The sequence below is a fragment of the Lynx canadensis genome, chromosome D4 (genome assembly GCF_007474595.2).
Source record: "Lynx canadensis isolate LIC74 chromosome D4, mLynCan4.pri.v2, whole genome shotgun sequence".
NCBI classification, from domain to species: domain Eukaryota; kingdom Metazoa; phylum Chordata; class Mammalia; order Carnivora; family Felidae; genus Lynx; species Lynx canadensis.
This window is the reverse complement of record NC_044315.2, coordinates 4,255,771-4,276,801: the sequence shown is the minus strand read 5'-3', so window position 1 is coordinate 4,276,801 and position 21,031 is coordinate 4,255,771. Positions and strand designations below refer to the sequence as shown.

The following is a 21,031-nucleotide window of genomic DNA, read 5'->3' as shown; positions in this document are numbered from 1 at the left end:
GTGAAATAAGCCATACAGAGAAAAACAGATACCATATGTTTTCACTCTTATGTGGATCCTGAGAAACTTAACAGAAGACCATGGGGGAGGGGAAGGAAAAAAAAAAGTTAGAGAGGGAGGGAGCCAAACCATAAGAGACTCTTAAAAACTGAGAATAAACTGAGGGTTGATGGGGGGTGGGCGATGGGCATTGAGGAGGGCACCTGTTGGGATGAGCCCTGGGTGTTGTATGGAAACGAATCTGCCAATAAATTTCATATTAAAAAAAAATAAAAAAAATTTGGTTTGCAAATTGACAGACTATAATCTGAGAAGTTGGGGTGCCTGGGGGGCTCACTCGGTTGAGTGTCCGACTTTTGGTTTCAGCTCAGTTCACGATCTAAGTGTCATGGGATGGAGCCCCGTGTTGGGCTGTGTGCTGAGTATGGACCCTGCTTAAGATTCTCTTTCTCTTCCTTGGCCCCTCCCTGAGCTCACGCTCGCTCTCTCTCTCTCAAAAACTAAAAACAAACAAAATAAACTGACAAGTTGTTGGCAATAGGGTAGAGCAATACAACTAAAGATCACAACATTTCCAAGCGATGGGTGGGATATGGCCCGATTCGTATCTTAAAGCAACCATCTGGAGCTATGTAATAGGTCATGGGCGACGTAACTCAGACGGCAGTGCACCAGTGGGACAAGAACACATTATGTCACGGAAGTGGCGAACTGTGTTCCTGAAACTTTAGAACATCAAGGAAAAAATCCTTTGATAATAAGGGCTAAACAAAGACACATTCCCTTAACAAGGAAGCCATTTTAACAGCTATCCAAGGGAGTGAGCCTTTCATCCGACAGGGGAGAGGTGCGGTTATGAGAGGAGGTAAACGGAGCCAGTGATGGTGGATGGGTTACGGGCAGACATTACACAGAGCGAAGGAGCACTGCCATGGATACAAACTGGGGGTTAGCGGCTGCTGTTCTGCCAGACCTGTGGTGCCAGCTGCCCAGCCATGTCTCTCCAGTGACAGCAGCTGACCTGGCTCGTGCCCCTGGGGGGGTTTCTGCTCCCCCTTCGCTCCAAGTGGGAAGTACAGGACGTTCCTTGGACTCATTCGGCCTAGAGAGAGTTAAGAAGCATCAATTAGAAATAGGAATGTGAACCAGTGCAGCCACTGTGGAAAACAGTATGGAGGTTCGTTAAAAAATTAAAAACAGAGGGGGCGCTGGGGGGGCTCAGTCAATTAAGTGCCTGACTCTTGATTTTGGCTCAGGTCCTGATCTCATGGTTTGTGGGTTTGAGTCTGCTTGGGATCCCCCCTCTCTGCCCCTCCCCTGCTTGTGTGCATGTGTGCATGCCGGTTCTCACTCAAAAATAAATAGATAAACTTAAAAAAAACTAAAAGTGGAAATATCCTAGGATCCAGTAATTCCACTACTGGCCATTTACAACCTTATGCTTGTTGCAACATTATTTACAGTAGCCGAAACATGGAAGCAATCAAATGTCTTTCAATAGATGAATGAATAAAGAGGTGGTACACACACACACACACACACACACACACACACACACACAGTGGAATAGTACTTAGCCATAAAAAGAATGGAAGCTTGCCATTTGCAACAACATGGATGAACCCAGATGGTGTTATGCCAAGTGAAATAGGTCAGAGAAAGACAATACCGTATGATTTCACTTAAATGTGCAATCTAAAAAACAAAACAGGGGCGCCTGGGTGGCTCAGTGGGTTAAGCGTCCGACTTTGGCTCAGGTCATGATCTCACGGTTTGTGGGTTCGAGCCCCGCGTTGGGCTCTGTGCTGACAGCTCGGAGCCTGGAGCCTGCTTCGGATTCTGTGTCTCCCTCTCTCTCCGCCCCTCCTGCTTGCGTTCTTTCTCTGTCTCTCTCAAAAATAAACATTAAAAAATTAAAAAATAAAAAGTAAACAAGTGAACAAACAAGCAAATGAAACAACAAACTGACTCTGAAATACAGAGAACAAACTGGTGGCTGCCAGAGGGAAGGTGGGCGGAGGGATGGGTGAAACAGGTGAAGGGGATCAAGAGGCACAAACTTCCGGTTGTAAACTAAATAAGTCACAGAGATGAAAAGTACAGCATTGGGAGTAGAATCAATAAGATTGTAATAACCTTATGTGGTGGCAGGGGTACCTACATTCATCACGAGGAGCACTGAGTAATGGAGAGAATTGTAGAATCAGTACGTTGTACACCTGAAGCTAATATAACATTGTACGTCAACTACACTTCAGTAATAAATAATAAATAAAGCTTAAAAAATAATTAGAACCTCGATCCGAGCACGACAACAACAACAACAACAACAAAATAGGTTGCCTAACAAAATAAACTCCTAAGGTTTTAAGGGTGCTGGTGTTTCAACATAACTCCCTCTCTTAGGAAAGTGGCCAAGAGGATATCTGTCACAATGATGAAGCGTCTGCATACCTGGACCGCCCAAAATGCAGAAAAAGTTCTTTTAAAAATCAATACTATTATGAACATTGGGGTACAAGTGCCCCTATGCATCAGTACTCCTGTATCCCTTGGGTAAATTCCTAGCAGTGCTATTGCTGGGTCATAGGGTAGGTCTATTTTTAATTTTCTGAGGAACCTCCACACTGCTTTCCAGAGCGGCTGCACCAATTTGCATTCCCACCAACAGTGCAAGAGGGTTCCCGTTTCTCCACATCCTCTCCAGCATCTATAGTCTCCTGATTTGTTCATTTTGGCCACTCTGACTGGCGTGAGGTGATACCTGAGTGTGGTTTTGATTTGTATTTCCCTGATAAGGAGCGACGCTGAACATCTTTCATGTGCCTGTTGGCCATCTGGATGTCTTCTTTAGAGAAGTGTCTATTCATGTTTTCTGCCCATTTCTTCACTGGGTTATTTGTTTTTCGGGTGTGGAGTTTGGTGAGCTCTTTATAGATTTTAGATACTAGCCCTTTGTCCGATAGCCATACAGAGAAAGACAGATACCATATGGTTTCACTCTTATGTGGATCCTGAGAAACTTAACAGGAACCCATGGGGGAGGGGAAGGAAAAAAAAAAAAAAAAGAGGTTAGAGTGGGAGAGAGCCAAAGCATAAGAGACTGTTAAAAACTGAGAACAAACTGAGGGTTGATGGGGGGTGGGAGGGAGGGGAGGGTGGGTGATGGGTATTGAGGAGGGCACCTTTTGGGATGAGCACTGGGTGTTGTATGGAAACCAATTTGTCAATAAATTTCATAAAAAAATAAAAAAAAATCAATACTATTAGATGTAAGTTAAACAAGTTCAAAAATGTTGTTGGTAAGTGCAGAGGTATATAAATTGTATTAAAAGTTGCAGGAGAAATACTGCTGTTTTACCTGAATTCTTGGGCAAATTATATCAGTTTGGCAATTCTGAGTTAAAAAAGGGCTGCGTATCTTCTCTCTGACCTCATTATTTTACGTTTTTAAAGTTTATTCATTTTTGAGAGCAAGGGAGTGAGCACAAAGAGGGGAGGGGGAGAGAGAGAGAGAGAGAGAGAGAGAGAGAGAGAGAATCCCAAGGAGGCTCCTCGCTGATAGCACAAAGCCCGATGTGGGGCTGGAACTCACAAACCGTGAGATCACAACCTGAGCAGAAATCCAGAGTCGGCATTTAACCAACTGAGCCAGTTAGGTGCCCCTAACCTCATTTTTATTTTATTTTATTTTATTTTATTTTATTTATTTTATTTTATTTTATTTTATTTTATTTTATTTTATTTTATTTATTTTATTTTATTTTATTATTTTTTTTTTAATTTTTTTTTCAACGTTTATTTATTTTTTTGGGGGCAGAGAGAGACAGAGCATGAACGGGGTAGGGGCAGAGAGAGAGGGAGACACAGAATCAGAAACAGGCTCCAGGCTCCGAGCCATCAGCCCAGAGCCCGACGCAGGGCTCGAACTCACGGACCGCGAGATCGTGACCTGGCTGAAGTCGGACGCTTAACCGACTGCGCCACCCAGGCGCCCCATCATTATTTTAAACCTTATGAATATCCTCTGTTGGTTTTGTGGGTCAGATAAATTATTTTTTACATACGATATTTTCAGGCATGAAAATACAAACATGTGCATTTAACTAAATTAAGAAATAACTCCTGTTTTATAAAAACAATGGGTTTTTGTAAACTCCAAAAAATAATGCAAATCGTTTTAACACGGTTATTTCACTTCTGCTATCTGCATGTGATTTTTTAAACTATTTTTTTAAATTTATTAATTTTGAGAGATGGAGAGCAAGTGGGGGAGGGGCAGAGAAAGAGAGGGAGGGAGAAGATCACAAGCAGGCTCCATACTGTGAGCGCGGAGCCTGATGTGGGGCTCGATCTCATGCACTGTGAGATCATGACTCGAGTGGAGACCAAGAGCTGGGCACTTAACTGAATGAGCCACCCAGGTGCCCCTCTGCATATGACTTTTAAACATCATCTCTTTGTTTTTAAAGTTGAGGATTATGTTACACTTTAGATATAATTCTTGAGATCTTTTGATTTTAACCCCCGGGACTAATATTAAGTTAATAAATAACATTGTCATCTGAAATCTTTGGTGATTAAAATGCATACAGATTACAAAAATGATCGATCACTCTATTAGTACATACTTGCTTTTGGTGAAGTTTCAATTAAGACGGTAAATGTAGGTGGGATATATACTGCCTGTTACCCTACAGTTGCTACTGTTAATTTGTTTTAAAAGGCTGAAATTAAGACTTTAAATTGTTATCTAACTACACATATGTACATTTGTGTGTATTTAAATAAATAAACATGCACATTAAAATGTGTTTGACTGAAAAAGCTTATGAATGATAAAGAGAACAAACAGTTCAGATAAATATTACTTTGATCTTTGAATATACAGTGTGCTCTAAAGAAAACAGGAAACAACAAAAGAGTCCTTTGTCTCCAGTGGAAGACACAACCCCACAGTTAACTCTTATCTACTGAAGAGCAGAATTTCAGGAGGCTGTTCTGTTTGTAGCACTGATTTCTTGAATTATTTTATTTTATTTCTATTATTGTTATTATTTTATGTTTATTTATTTATTTTGAGACAGAGAGAGCACAAGTGGGGGAGGAGCAGAGAGAGAGGGAGAGAGAGAGAATCCCAAGCAGGCTCCACACTGTCAGAGCAGAGCCTGACGCGGGGCTTGAACCCATGGACCATAAGCTCAGGACCTGAGCTAAAATTAAGAGTGGGATACTTAACCGACTGAGCCAGCAGGAGCCCCATCTTGAATCATTTTAAACAAAAGTTCCTCATTTCTAAAAAGCTATATTTACTTACCAGTATGCTTAGTTTAAACCTTGCTTTTCTGGTTTTAATAATTTCTTATCTTTAGAAAACTCTGACATATGTTCATATCTTGATGTGATTAAATGTTTGATGACTCTTTTGATATTGCCCTTCCCTGATCTAGGTCTACAGTGAAAACAAAACTGGCAGCTCAAAAAAGAGAAAGTGATTAATTACATGGTGTTAAAATGTCATCAACATGAGTGTTTCAATTATTGTTTGCTTTTCCAGTTAAACAGAAGGTACTTGGGTTTGTGTATAATGATTGAGGCAAAACTGTTCAAGAACTGATGTTTGTTCTTAGATATGAAACCTTTTTAATTTGGTGGCAACTATAATACATACTCTACAAAAGAAACCAAAGGTCCTGGGCATTTGTCAATATCCTTACTGAACATAACTTCCTTCCCTCTGGACCATCGTTGACTCAGTATACCCAAATGGAGGGTTCCACTCTTCTCCATTCTGATTAAATACCAAGGACTAATCAGAGCTATTCAGACTTATCATTTTCAGGTAGCTTCATAAACTACACAGCAGAAATAGGGTTTCTAGAAGTGGGGGGGGGGGAAAGAACCTCAATACAAAATGGTACCAGATACCAAAGAGACTTCCCAATGTAAAATGATACCAAACAGATGCCAAACAGACCTCCCAAGGGACAAAATTAGGATATCCGGTAGTCTCTTAGGGAAGAGATGACTGCATAGACATGTGTATTATTATCATCATTATTAGTTAAGCTTCCTAGGTAATTCTATTGTTTTGCTAGGGGCTGAGAACCACCGGCATAAGGTGTGAATTGCCCATCAGTTCTGCAAACTCACCCAATACTTGAAGGTGGAAAACCATTCATAGTATCAATGATACAAGTGGTGTTCCAAGCTCTTGGAGCTCTGTACCTGGGTACGGGAGCCTTGTGTTCTGACTGCACACACAATGTCGAGATAATTAGTTGTTACATTTTTAGCAACAAAATTCTAGCAGAACTTCCTGGGCAACTCAATCTTATTCTGAAAGTTCACATTATTAAATGAATACCACATTGCTTGCAGAAGAATACACTGATCATAGCATTTAAGTCTGTCACACACACTTATAGGTACCACAATCTGTGATATTTAAGGTACAAAGTCAAAATAATCTTTTAACTAAAAAACAGCTTAGAACGTGTAGATATCTCAGACATCTAAAAATATCTTTAAATATTGTCATTTTATTCATGGACCCCACTGAAGAATGAAATGTTTAAAAAATGCTATAATTGAAGAAACAATAATTATTTATACTGTGAGAATTATTACAACAGTAACAGATCAACACTATATACTCTACAATTCTAGCTTAAAAGTCTGTTGTTGTGTGGGGGGTGTGCCTGGGTGGCTCAGTCAGTTTAGTGTCCGACTCCGGCTCAAGTCACGATCTCGCGGTTCACCGGTTCGAGCCCCGCGTCAGGCTCTGTGCTGACAGCTCGCAGTCTGGAGCCTGCTTCCGATTCTGTGTCTCCCCCTCTCTCTCCCTCTCCCCCACTTGTGCTCTGTCTCTCTTTCTCTCTCAAAAATAAATAAAAAAAATTTAAAAAAAGTTTAAAGCAAAATGTTGGGTCTTTTACTACTAAAATTAAGTAATTTGGGGGGCATGGGGTTCAGCCTAGTTCTGACTTCATGGGAAGCCACAGACCTTATTTTCATTTGTTCAACAAGAAGAACAAATATTTTCAAGCACCTAATTTGTCTCAGGCACTACAGAGGACCTGGGATACTATGGCCTGTATGAGGTACAAGGGACGATGCTCCTGGATCTTACAATCTAGCAGTAATCAGGTGTTGGTCCCAAAGAGCCAGAGACATTCTTCGACATAACTTAGAAATCAATCCTGGCCTACAGACTTGAAAAAGAAGAGTGTTCGACCCCAAATAACGAAACTCGGTATGTGTCTCTGGGTTACATTTTCCCCAACTAACCCATGCACCAGCAGCATTACAGGGATGTGTCTGTTAAAAATACATGTTCTTACTCTCATATTTAATAGGAGATAAAATTGCCTTTCTCTTTGGGGCTGAAAATGACTTTGGGCTCTAAAGGCCAGAAGATTCCAGGACATTTGCTGGGTTATGATACACTGTCATCAATCACAAGGATTCCAGACCGGGCTGTCTGGCCCTTGGGCTCTACACCCCAATGCACCTAGTACTTGAAGGAGACATCTCAGTTGTTTAAAAAGCAACCGGTGTGATAAGTAGGATATTGGGGGACTTTCTCCTTCTCTTTCTCTTTCAATGTGATGATTACCCCCCAGCGAAACTTTGACATTGTCTCTCCTTTCTCCTAACTACTACCACGACCTGTTTGTAGAAAAAAAGACAAAGTCTCCAGCGTGGTGCATACCCTGCATCCACCTCCTGAGTGGCAGCCAATCGCAGACATAACATGTGACAAATGTGTGGGGAAATACAGAGGCTTGCGCTGTTGTTGATGAATGGGGATTAAAAGTCAGGTCTTCCTTCCATGTCTCCCAAGCCCCCATTTGACTTAACTGGGCTTTCTAATTTGGAGACACATGATTGTCAGGTGACTTTAGATGAGATGACATACATAGTTTTGCTATTGGGCACGTCTATAGGAATTTTGCTTATTCAAACAAGGTCTGTCTCATTTCCTGAATTATTTATAAATTTGGTTGCTTAATATAAACTAAGTATCCCAGGCAACACGCTGTTCTCGATCTGGGGATTTGACAAAGGAACTTTCATTGACTGCTGGGGTTGCAGATAAATGTAGCACAGTGGCTTTTTGGACCACAGTCCAAAGTGGCCATGTTCCCATCCCCCAGGACAGGTGGGCAAACTTAAAATAATTAATTAATGATTTAAAGATATTTTGTGGTCTCCAATGAAAGAAGCTTCATTTTGAGAATGAAAATGCTTCTTGGAGAGTATAAGTATGCTTCTGGGTTTTGATTAAATCTCTGAGCCAATAGTCTCTAATTTTTTTTTTTTTTAATCACACATGCCATCAGGAAGAGGGCAAAAAATTTTAAGCATATAATTCCATGTGTGTGCACATAAACACGCACAAATAAAAGTTATGGAAAGGGGTAAGATATAAGCAGAAGTCCTAATATTTTTTATCCTACCTCAATGTATATTGTCTTAGGGATCATAGCTCAATGCTAAAGAAACTGTCTCTTAAAAGTAATAATAATAACAGCTAATACTTAGAGAATGTTTGTAACATAAAGCACTCGGTGCTTTATATATATAATCTCACTTAATCCTCAAACAACTGTAGAGAGGGAATAATACTATTCTCCCCATCTTACAGATGAAGGTCCACTGCTCAAGCTTACACTGCTAACAAGAGGGATCGCTGCTGGTGAAACTTAGGTAGTTTGAATCCAGAGGGCATGCTCTTGCCATGCTGTAACCTGAAAAAGTGACCTTAGTTTCTGCAATATACATATTTTAAAGTTTACTTATTTATTTATTATTTAAAAAAAATTTTTTTAATGTTTATTTATTTTTGAGACAGAGAGAGACAGAGCATGAATGGGGGAGGGTCAGAGAGAGGGAGACACAGAATCTGAAATGGGCTCCAGGCTCTGAGCTGTCAGCACAGAGCCCGACGCGGGGCTCGAACTCACGGACCGCGAGATCATGACCTGAGCCGAAGTCGGCCGCTTAACCGACTGAGCCACCCAGGCGCCCCAAAAGTTTACTTATTTATTTTGAGAGAGGGAGAGAGAGAGAGCAGGGGAGGGGCAGAGAGAGAAGGAGAGAGAATCCTAAGCAGGCTCCACACTGTCAGCATGGAGCCCGATGTGGGGCTCAAACCTACGAACTGCGACGTCATGACCTGAGCCAAAATCAAGAGTCAGATGCTTAACTGACTGAGCCACCCTGGCGCCTGTCTGCAATATATTTTCAACTTCTCTTCCTTTTGTTTTTTTATTGTTTTAAAACGATCAAAGAATGACTGAATATGGTTTAAAAAATGTAAATGGTAAAAAAAAAAATGTACAAGAGGAATGAGAGAAGTCTCCCTTCCCTGCTGACTCTATTTTCTAAGTAACTTGCTAAAGATCCTAGGTATTGTGATATCAAATACAGGAAACATTTTTTTTTTCCCCCTCAGAAGTACAACTGAGTCATTTCTGCCTTTGTTTGGAGTTCTGTCCCGGTATTGGCAGAGTAACTCATACGGGGCAAAATTTACAGAACAACCATGTGGAGTCACTGCAGAGGGGAGCACAGGAAGGAACTGGAGGGGAATTGACAGTTAGAAGAAAGGTACAGTTCTCATGAGCTTCCCGCTTTTACAGCTTTTTGCGTGAGGACGAGCCTCAGTGTGCACTATTCATGGAGGCTAAAACTAAGACACCTGCAGATGTACTGGTTGAGATAGCAGAGGAGAAACTCTGGGGCAACCACAAAAGCTGGAAAATAAAGGGAGAAGTCTCAGGAAGGATGGAGCTACGGAGCAGGTGCCCCAAATTATGTGTGTAAATGCTGCCCAAATCTCTGGCTGGCCCTTGATGAATGAGCATGGATGATTCCAAGCAACACAGCTAAGGCTAAAAGAACCAATGAAAGATCTCAGCACTGCCCACTGTGAGAGAGGCAGAGTTCATGTTCAGATAAATTAACCACCTGCTGAAACAAAATAATCATACTATTCAGGTGAACGACAGAATCCAGAGTCTATAGTCTGTCACATAATGTCCAGAATATAACCCAAAATTATTACACACATGAATAAATAGTAAAACATGACCCATATTGAAAGCAGTATCTCTCAAACTTTTTTTTTTTTAAAAAATTTTTTTTTTCAACGTTTATTTATTTTTGGGACAGAGAGAGACAGAGCATGAACGGGGGAGGGTCAGAGAGAGAGGGAGACACAGAATCGGAAACAGGCTCCAGGCTCTGAGCAGTCAGCACAGAGCCCGACGCGGGGCTCGAACTCACGGACCGCGAGATCGTGACCTGGCTGAAGTCGGACGCTTAACCGACTGCGCCACCCAGGCGCCCCTCTCTCAAACTTTTTGAACTGAGGGCCCCTTTACATTCAAAAATTACTGAGGATCCTAACAGGATTTTGTTATGCATACTGTATCTATTGATATTTACATGAGAAATTAAAAGTGACAAAATCTAAAGATATTTATTAATTCAAAAAAACCCAAGAACAAATCTCATGTATGTTAACATCAATAACCCACATTCATGGAAAATAACTATTATTTTCCAAAACAGAAACAATGAATGAAAAGAGGCGTGTTGCTTATATTCTTTCAAATTTCTTTGATGTCTATCTTAATGGAAGGTGAGCAAGACTCCTAAATTTGTTTCTACATTCACCCTATTGCAATATTTTGGTTTTGTTTAGGTTATGAAGATAATGTGGCTCCCATGGTTGGAAAGATAGAAATATTTTTTTTTAATTTTTTTTTTTCAACGTTTATTCATTTCTGGGACAGAGAGAGACAGAGCATGAACGGGGGAGGGGCAGAGAGAGAGGGAGACACAGAATCGGAAACAGGCTCCAGGCTCTGAGCCGTCAGCCCAGAGCCCGACGCGGGGCTTGAACTCACGGACCGCGAGATCGTGACCTGGCTGAAGTCGGACGCTTAACCGACTGCGCCACCCAGGCGCCCCAAGATAGAAATATTTTAATAGCCTTTCCAGATAATTGTAGATATTCTTTTATACCATGCTAACATTTGACAAGTGCTAGTTTCTTAAATGTTTGTTGCAGTGTGGAATTTGAAGCTGTATTATAGTCTGCAATATTTCACATTCTATTCTATTAAAATCCATTATTTTATACTGCACTTTTAATGGGGATCTTTTATTCATGCACAGTTTACAACATTAGCTTTGGCCATTTATAAAATACTGACTCATTGAGTTATGTAGATCTTTCAAATATTGGCACACTTCATTGTTCAATATTAAAAAAAAATAACTCACTAATATCATTACTGATCTCATCAGGCAGATCTTTACATATCAGGAAACTCTAATGCTCATCATAGTGGATACAAGTTTTTCAAAATTCCAGTTTTCACTTGAAATTTCAAATTTTATTGTGGGCAAAAAATATTGTCACTTTCTTTGAAGTTATACACTCACATGACTCTTTTTTTTTTTTTAGAAAATATCTATCAAATGCTAAATTTTGAGAGAACAGTGGGACTGCCTATTGTTCTTTTCTTTTTTTAATGTTTATTTATTTATTTTGAGAGAGAGCACCGTGGGGAAGGGGCAGAGAGAGAATCCCAAGTATGCTCTGCACTGACAGAGCAGAGCCTGATAGGGGGCTCAAACCCACAAGCTGTGGGATCATGACATGAGCAGAAATCAGGAGTCAGTTGCTTAACCGACTGAGCCACCCAGATGCCACAACCTATTGTTCTTTCAATTAGAAATGATGTTTCATGAAAGAGTCAGCTAGTTCTGCTGAATCAACCACATAAGTACTTTTTCTATCTGCTTCACTGTGCAAAAGTGACTCATGCGTGAGTCACATCTTGTGACAAGGAATATTAAAAAGATGTGTACTCAAAGGTTGAGATTTAAAGAAACTAATAGTTTATCTGGCTTTATCAAAGAAGTTCTTTTTTTAAATATTTATTTAGTTTTTGAGAGAGGGGTGCAAAGAGGGGGACAGAGGATCGGAAGTGGGCTCTGTGCTGTCAGCACAGAGCCAGATGTGGGGCTCGAACTCATAAGCTGCGAGATCATGACCTGAGCTGAAGTCAGACAATCAACCAACTGAGTGACTCAGGTGCCCCTATCAAAGAAATTCTTAAGTAACTAGCCAATAGTACAGTTTAGTGCTACTGCCTTGATTCATGCTAACGTGCCAGTGGTCTTATGGACAACTGCTTTTGCACCATCAATGCCAATGTCAACACACTGAGACAGATAACATCTTAGTATTATTATGAAAATGGTGTTGACCTTGCAGTCCCCCAGAAAGCATCTTGAGGAACTTCAGGAGCCTGCAAACCATACTTTCCAGAGCTTCTGCACAAGCGAAAATGTAAACTATGGAGACAGACCTCAAGATGATCCAGATGTTTGAATTAGCAGACAAGTAATATAAAAACAAAGATGGGGACAAAACATAAGAGAGTCTTAAGTGTGGAGAACAAACAGAGGGTTATTAAAGGGGTTGTGGGGGGTTGTGCGGATGGGCTAAATGGGTAAGGAGCATTAAGCAATTTACTCCTGAAATCATTGTTGCACCATAGGCTAACTTGGATGTAAATTAAAAAATAAATTAAATGAATTAGCAGACAAGCAGCTATTATAAATATGCTCAAAATTTTAAATGGAAATGTGCTCACAATAAGTGATTGATTAAGAAATCTCAGCAATCTGCAGCTCTGAAGTTTAAAAAATTCACTGGATGGGTTTAACAGCAGAATGGAGAGGAAGTGTGCAGCCCACGTTTAAATAGTGGTTACGCTCCTCCTCCCCGGGGGCAGAGTGTCTATGTAAGTTATTTGGAATTCTGCGTTGGAGATTTGTCTCTTCTTTCCCATTTGTTTATTCAAGCATTTATTTATATCAATGGGATTTATGAATACTTATTTTCTGCTTTGGTTTATAATCCTACACTCCTTTATTTATTTATTTTGTTTCAACTTGTTCCGCATCTAGCCATTGGGGAGGTCTTTCACTTGGTTTCTGAGTCTCTTTGACATATTCCTATGATTGTGGGTTTTTGTTTTGTTTTGTTTAGCACTTTCTTACTTTCTGGCTCTACAACATCCTTCAGGCTCATCTTGTAAATGTTCTATAATGCCCCATCCTAAAACCAGCCATTTCTCCAAGGAGCGCTTTTACCGAAGAATGGTATTAGAAGCCAAGATCTGGGCACTAAGTGTGCTCATTGCTACTGAGCTGCCATTGCTTCGGGGTCATCTTAGCTGAGAGCAAGGATATATATGTGTACATACTAACCAATGTATATGCACGTATCTAAATATTTCTATTGTAATCATCTGCATCTATACTAAGCTAAATGTGAGTTTACACTGATGTTTCCAATGCCATTCCTTTATCTCATGGGTGATCCTAGCAGCAGCCCCCCCCTTCCCCCCCCCACCTGCCTGCCCCACTGGCTTATCTGTGTTCTCCCACTCCAGCAGGGAGAAACTGGCCTCCACTATTTACTCAATTGTCCACTGACTTAAGAAAAAGAATCTAAATGTTAGTATCCATTGCTGGCATTATTCATACCGAAGCTCCACTTGTCCCAGATCTGGCCAGAAGGATCGCTTTCAGTCTGTGTCCTTTCTCACCTCTGCCATTCTTTGAGCATCTCACTGTATTCTCGCACAATAAGATATTCTGGGCTTGCCTTGTGTTTTCTCTGTCTCAGATACAGAATCAGCCGTCTGTTGAAGAAGCCATAATCCATATCCTCTTTTTATTAAGACATAATTCTCATACCATACAATTCATCCATTTAAAATGTACAATCCAGGGGCACGTGGGTGGCTCAGTCAGTTAAATGTCTGACTCTTGGTTTCGGGTAAGGCCACAATCTCACGGTTTGTGGGTTCAAGCCCCACGTCAGGCTCTGCGCTGACGGCTCCAAGCCTGCTTGGGATTCTCTCCCTCCCTCTCTCTATGCCCCTCGCCTGCTCTCTCTCTCTCTCAAAATACATACGTAAATTAAACAAATAGAATGTACAATTGAATGGTTTTTAGGATATTCTTACAGTTATGCAACCATCGCTATTCAATTTTAGAACATCTCCATCACCCCCAAAGAAGCCACGTATACTTGATCATCCCCCAATGTCCCCATACCTCCCAGCCTCCATGGTGGCCTGTGTCTTCAGAGCCTAGTGTACATGTGCACGTGTGTTTGTGTGTATGAGTCACACAAAAATGGCCGCTAAGGGATTGGCAGGAGGAAGAGGCAGTATCTGGGAAATTATGACCACAGAGGATCTAATGCAGAGGGTAAGCTTTCCATAGAGGAGGATAACAGAGGAGTTTGGTCAAGTTGCCCACAGCTGGCAGTGGGGGGTGGGAAGGGTAGGGCAGAGCCCTGAGGATCACTTGAGAAAAGCAGATGATACAAGGTAACAATGAATAATTCGGATTCTAGAGCCGATTATTTGAGGCTTCGCTCTGTAATGTATAGCTATGTAACTCTCAGCAATTTAAAGCCTCAGTTTCCCTGTTTGTGCAACACCTATCTTTTGCCTCGTAGGTGGAGGGAGCTCATAGGCACATGTGGTCATTGTTGGTACTTATGAGTGGAACCTGCAAAATCTTGGTAGGGTGTGGAGTGCAGTGTCTGGTCAAGAGGCCTTCTCAGAGGGTGTCCCCTACCATACTGTTTCTGTGGGGACAATGTCCTCGGGTGAGGCTTACTGGAACCTTCCAAGACTTGGGGCATGGGGTTTACTGGGTTTGCCATTCAATCATTCCCTCTTGGAGGTGAGTATTCAGGGTAGGTGGGAAAGGGAGAGCTTCTGGAGGAAATCCACTCTGGAGACTTAGAGAACCCTTGAAAAACAAGACTATCTAAAAGCATTAAAAAGAGGCCCAAAGAAATTCAGAGGGGCTGTTGTGATTTTTATTTTGGTACTAAAGCATGCGTAAAATTTTGCACCCCTCTTTGAATGTACTGTGACCATTTTTTGTGCCTTAAAGTTATAAACACTTAAAATGCCTATTTAGTACTTAAAGAGCTTTACGTTAAAATTAACACAACCATGTGACCTTGAACACAATCGTATACATATTCTTTCTATCATCTTCTCATAGTTTTATATCATAGAACATGTAGATTACAAGTGTACCTGTGTGTTACTGTGTAGGTAGGTCATTAAGATTTAACAGGGTATACACAGTTTCTTTTAAAAAAACTTTTTTTTAACGTTTGTTCACTTTTGAGAGACAGAGAGAGACAGAGCACGAGTGGGGGAGGGGCAGAGACAGAAGGAGACACAGAATCCGAAGCGGGCTCCAGGCTCCGAGCTGTCAGCACAGAGCCTGACGTGGGTCTCGAACCCACAAACTGTGAGATCATGACCTGAGCCGAAGTCGGACGTTTGACTGAGCCACCCAGGCACCCCTATACACACTTTCTTATACCTATCTTTTATATTGTATCTTCAATCCTGAAGATATAATAGCAATCATTCCCAGGGAGCTTGTGTTGGAAGAGGTCTTCAGTTCACAGTCCCAACTGTTTCTTGTGAAACCTTTCACATTTTAAGGGCTTGTGAACCTTTAGCTCAGGATTCACCAAAATTTTGGTTTAAAAATATAAATTCAAAAACCCTGTGGCAGACTGTGTTCCTGACTCTCTGTAATCCCCTTTGTACCCAGTAATACAATTGTAGCTGGGTACATGGTTGGCCCGCACGAGGATGTTTTTTTAGGCCCATTTTGCTGCCAGGTGTGACCTGCGGAAAGGGGTAAAAGGGACAGGTGCCAACTCTAGAGCTGGGACGTCCCCTCATGTCGTCTGCCTTGCTGGGCCCAGGGAGCAGCCACTTCACACCTAGAGACGAAGGCCCCATGTCGAAGGCGGCAAAGCCATCTTACGTGCCCGGCCTGCTAACATTCTTGTCCAAGCCATCACATTCATGGGGTCTCTGATACAGTGGCCCAGCCTTTCCGCTAATATACTACTCGCTTGTCAATTGCTTGGGGCAAGATAGTTTTTCTTTGTAACACTTTACTTAGTTTTGAGAGAGCGCAAGCGGGGGAGGGCCAGAGAGACAGAGGGGGACAGAGGATGTGAAGTAGGCTCTGTGCTGTCAGCACAGCGCCCGACGCGGGGCTCGAACTCATGAGCTGCGAGATGATGACCTGAGCTGAAGTCGGGGGCTCAACGGACTGAGCCACCCACGCGCCCCTCAGGCAAGATAGTTTTAAAATATAGTCTCGTTTTCCAAAAGTCCAGAGTTCCGCTTTGTTCCTCACATAGCTTTTGCTGGACTAGTTTGTCTCTCCACCTGTGGTTGGTAACATGTCGGCAAGTGTCCATTTTACCAAGGACACCTACGTTCTCCTGCGTGTTTTGTGCAACAGAGCTGTGTTCTACAAGGGGTGGCTTCTGCCATTCAGGCCTGGCTGTCTGTATTCTAAGAGCTCAGGGTTGGCCACTCTGAACCATACCCATTTCATATTACATAGAAGTAAGCCTTAGAAAAATGTCAAGGATGTGGCAAATCAAAACGACTGTCAGCCGTGAGCTTGCTGGAGGCCAGGAGGCCAATCCTATGGACAGATGGGAAGTAATAGTAACCGGATACCCAAAACTCCGGCCCTACCTTCCTCTCCCAAACTGATGCTTCTTGTGCCTGGCTCCTACTCTGCTCCTGGTGCACATCTTTTACTGAAAAAGAGAAAGGAACAAAAGGGAATTAAATTTCATTGGGCGCCTTAACATTTAGGGAGAGACTGTGCAAACGGTGATTGAGAACATGCGGATCGGAGTCAGATACATCAAGGTTCAAATTCCGGCTTTGTGACATACTAGCAGCAGAGTTTGATTAAGTAACTTGATCTCAGTGCCCTCATCTGCAAAATGGGGGTAATAATACCAACTTCAAAGTCGTCTGGACATTAAGTAAAATAACGTATCTAAATGTCTGAAGTGGACTAAGAAGGAAGCTGATAAGTGGTAGTTAATAGTATCTAATCTCTTCTCATTTCCTCATGCCAAAGATTTTGTATGCTGATTTCATCAAGCCTATAAAACATGGGCACAATCCCTCCCATTTTACAGATGAAGAAATTGGAGTTAAAGAACTCGTGAGTGGAAACAGATATCATACTAGCTGCATTACAAATGGAGAAATGGAAGCACAGAGTCTTTAGGTAACTTGTGAAGCAATTATTGAGATCGGATCCAAAGCCGAGTGCGTCTGACTGGACATGTTGTAATGGTCATGGTGATATCTGTTATTTGCATCAGCTTTGAAGAACCAATCCTCACGGACTGGGACATGTTTACGACTGCTTTCAGTAAGAGCCAGAGTCACAACTGTTCAGGAAGGAGCTAGAGTCTCTATGTTGCCTTCTATACCTTATGCCCTGCTCACCACAGTATAGCTGCCATCTGTCACCACACAACCCTCCTCCAGAACCAGCGACTATTATTCCCTACGCTGTGCAGTGTGGTAATTTCAGTGTGTAACATTCCTGGTTCTACAATAAAATCTTCTAGACGATCACTGTAATTAGATTCAATTATTGGGGCAAAAGAGAGATTACATAGCTCTTTAAAGCAACCAAACAGTCGTTCTCATCTACTTGCTTCTTTTTAAACAATTTTTTAATGTTTATTTATTTTTGAGACAGAGAGAGAGAGAGAGAACACGCGTGAGTGGGAGAGGGGCAGAGAGAGGGAGATAGAAACTGAAGCAGGCTCCAGGCTCTGAGCTGTCAGCACAGAGCCTGACGCGGGGCTCGAACCCACAAACTGCGAGATCATGACCTGAGCCGAGGTTGGACGCTTAACCGACTGAGCCATCCAGGTACCCCTACTTGCTTCTTTCTTTAATAATATTTTATTTAGCATCATAGCACTCAATTAAATTTTTTTTATCTGTCTTTTAAAAAATGTGATGTTAGTTTCAGGTGTAAAACATAGTTATTTGGCAATTATATGAATCACAAAAGATCACCACAGTAAGTGTAGTTACCATCTGTTGCTATACAATGTTACTACAGTATTATTGACTATTATCCCTGCCCTGCACTTTCTGTGACTTATCTGTTTTACAACTGGAAGTTTGTATGAGGTTGTATTACTTTAAGGTTTATTTATTTATTTATTTTGAGAGAGAGCAAGAGCAGGGGAGGGGCAGAGAGACAGGGAGAGAGAGAATTCCAAGCAGGCTCCACGTGGTCAGTGCAGAGCCTGACACAGGACTCGATCTCAGCAGGAGAGATCACCATCTGAGCTGATATCAAGAGTCAGACGCTCAACCGACTGAGCCACCCAGGCGCCCCAAGATTATATTATTTTAAATAGCATTATTCAGGTGTTCTGGAACACCTGTATTTGAATTTATAATCTGTTGATGAGCCAACATAAAGGTATCAAAGTAATTAGCTTCTAATAAAAGTGTACAATAATTTAGATTGTACAGTAATTCCAACAGCTGAGCTATAAATAAAATTCCAGAGTTTCTTAGCACCAAAGTGAACATGAGTATCAGAAAAGGGGAAAGATGAGCTTTTTATCACTTAGGATTTTTTATGTTTACCAAAAGGGCTGTCAGATATACATTTTAAAATCATACATAACTTTTACACATACCTGAAAAATCACTTAAATAAATTGATCAAGGTATTCCTGAAAAAAAACCAAAAACAAGGAAAGGAAAGGGGAGAGATATAAGAAGAAGCAAAGTTTTTCCTTGTCCTCTGCTTCAAGAGAAATTTCAGAAGTGGCACTTTACAGAAGTAGAATAAAAGGTGCCCTCAACAGCAGCCGCACAGCAGATGCACTCATGGGACCCAGCTGGCTTTTTCTTTCCACTTTGGGCAGAGCTGAAGGTATAACGTGGAAGAAGGTTTTGCTCAGGATTCAAACGTGTGGTCGACCTACGGCAGAAATGTGCGTGGCAGTGGGAGTATGCTCATAGCAGCATACTTTTCAAACGGTCCTCCCAAGCACACCTTGTCTTGGCTGAGATCTGAGAGAAACCAGGCAGGAGAACATTTCAAACTCCTCTGATGAACACCTACACAAGGAATTGACATTCCGCGCTTGAGGCCGAGGGGACAGCCATATGCTCTCAGTCCCGCCTCAGCAGATGGTTTGGCTTGAGCCCATTTTGTCAAGACCACGGTGCCTTACCAGGACTCCGGACTCCGGGCAGGCCAGTCCACCTGCTGTTCCCACCCCCTTCCTGAACTCCGCGCAGCATGCCCTGAGGATGTTCACGGGCACGTTTAACGGATGACCTGTGCCTCTTACATACATGGGTAAACGGGAGTCCGGCGCAGAGCTGCTACCCAGCCAGCCAAACGGGAGCTCAAACATTTCAGCTCGCCTTTGCAGCTAAGCTGGGACCCCAGGGCGTATGCCGGGGAGAGCGTGGAGTTCTTATGGAACACGGTCTCCTAAACCGTTCCACAGCCTGGGAAAACTACTTCTTCCTGCCTTTGCTGGATGAGCCTTTACCGCGCGCGCCAGGCTGGGGAGGCCCGGGCCAGAGGCTCCCGGAACGCTCCGTCATCCGGCCTGGGCGGGGCGAGGCGGTGAGGGGGCGGGGCCTAGGGCGCGGACGGGCACCGGAGAGAGGCTCCGGGGGGCGGGACGTGGGCGTGCCCGGCGTGCGCGCGGCGGCGAGCGCGCGGCGGGGGCGGGGCGGCAGCCGCGGGCCCACGCCGTAAACATACAAGATGGCGGCGGCGGCGGCGGCGGCGGCGCCTGGGGCCTTGGGCGCCTTGCAGGCCGGCCGCGCTCGCTTGGTGGCCGCTTGCTGTGCGCGGCTCGGCCCCGGGTGGAGGCTGCCCGGCTCCTTGACGGGCCCGCGGGTCGGCCCGGCGATGTGGGCCCGGGGCTGGGCGCCCGTGGCCGGGGGCTCAGCCCCTCGGAGGGGCTACAGCTCTGAGGTGAAGACGGAGGACGAGCTGCGGGTGCGGTACCTGGAGGAGGAGAACCGAGGTGAGGGGCGCGGCGCTGGCGGCCGCGGGTCCTGGGAAGGGGTCGCAAGGTCAAGCGTCCGGGCTGACGTCAGCGTCTGTTGCGCGGCCCCGGTCGAGACCCCTCCCCTCCCCCACCCCAGCTTTGCACCCAGGTAGTGCTTTCAGTGCCTAAAGGTGTGCTACGGAGCAGCTTACCTGTAAAAGTGGCCCCACTCAGCGCCGAAGACAGAAATGCAGCTTGCGCCCTCATCTCTAGACGAGCCAAGGTCAATAAACCGGGTGTGTGATATTTGCTTCCAGGTTTTGTGCTGGCTGTGTAATCTGTCAACTCAGATATCGGGGGTGGAGGTGGTGGCGGGGGGGGGGGGCGGGGAGAGTTTCAGGAGCTGCAGTGAGAATGCACTTCATTCTGAAGAGTCTCACGTGTAAAGCTGTTCAGCCGCGGCAGTTTCTCCCCTAGTTTGTTTTAGAAAGTTAGTTTGGGGGACTGGATTCCGGTTCCCTTAAACAATTTTCGGGCATGTTTTTGTGTTCCGGGTACCGCGCTAAGCCCTGGGGACCCAGTTGTGGGTGATAACTGGTCTTGCCCTTGAGCTACCTGCGGCGGAGTGGACAGATGCATTGGCCGTACAGTACCGCGGGGGGAGGGGGGGCGGGGAAGGGCTGGGAAGGACGGAACTGTCTGCCTGAGCTCGGTTCCTTTCCTTTGCCCACTTGGGTCGCGAAAGGTGGAATAGCGGCTTGCCAGAGGACCAGTCATTTATTTCGACGTGTAGTTATCGAGCACCTATCATCTGTTAAGCAGACGTGCAAAAGGAGTTAAGTCATGATTGCTGTTAGTATCTTCCAGCAGAGTGAGGGAGATACTGCTGACCCAAAGGCTTTGCTGACTTTGAATTTGGGGAGAGCTGAAGGGCTGGAATACCCCCAAGAGGCTTGTGGTCAGTAATGTTTGGGGATTGGAGGACTTGACAGGGGGGATTCTGAGCATCGAGTTAGGGTTTTCCAGATGAACTGGGTTCCCAGCCATTCCTTACTAGGCAATAGAATTTGGGAG

The 21,031-nt window shown here is 43.5% G+C and overlaps 1 protein-coding gene and 1 long non-coding RNA gene across 8 annotated transcripts in view; one reads left to right on the top strand and one right to left on the bottom strand.

Annotated features, from left to right (window-relative positions):
* Window positions 1–516: 516 nt before the first annotated feature.
* LOC116738425 lies at window positions 517–20,646 on the bottom strand. The gene is made up of 3 exons (XR_004344352.1): window positions 20,170–20,646; window positions 16,641–16,705; window positions 517–1,102 (listed from the first exon to the last, which is right to left on the bottom strand). It is a non-coding gene; the product is annotated as an uncharacterized LOC116738425 (long non-coding RNA).
* AUH (AU RNA binding methylglutaconyl-CoA hydratase) overlaps window positions 19,717–21,031 on the top strand; it is a 358,169-nt gene continuing 356,854 nt past the window's right edge. For all 7 annotated transcript variants that reach the window (XM_032595623.1, XM_032595622.1, XM_032595621.1 and 4 more), the window contains exon 1: window positions 19,717–19,993. In XM_032595623.1, coding sequence (XP_032451514.1) covers window positions 19,729–19,993 — 265 coding nt within the window. In that variant the 5' untranslated portion in view covers window positions 19,717–19,728. The remainder of the gene's footprint in view (window positions 19,994–21,031) is intronic.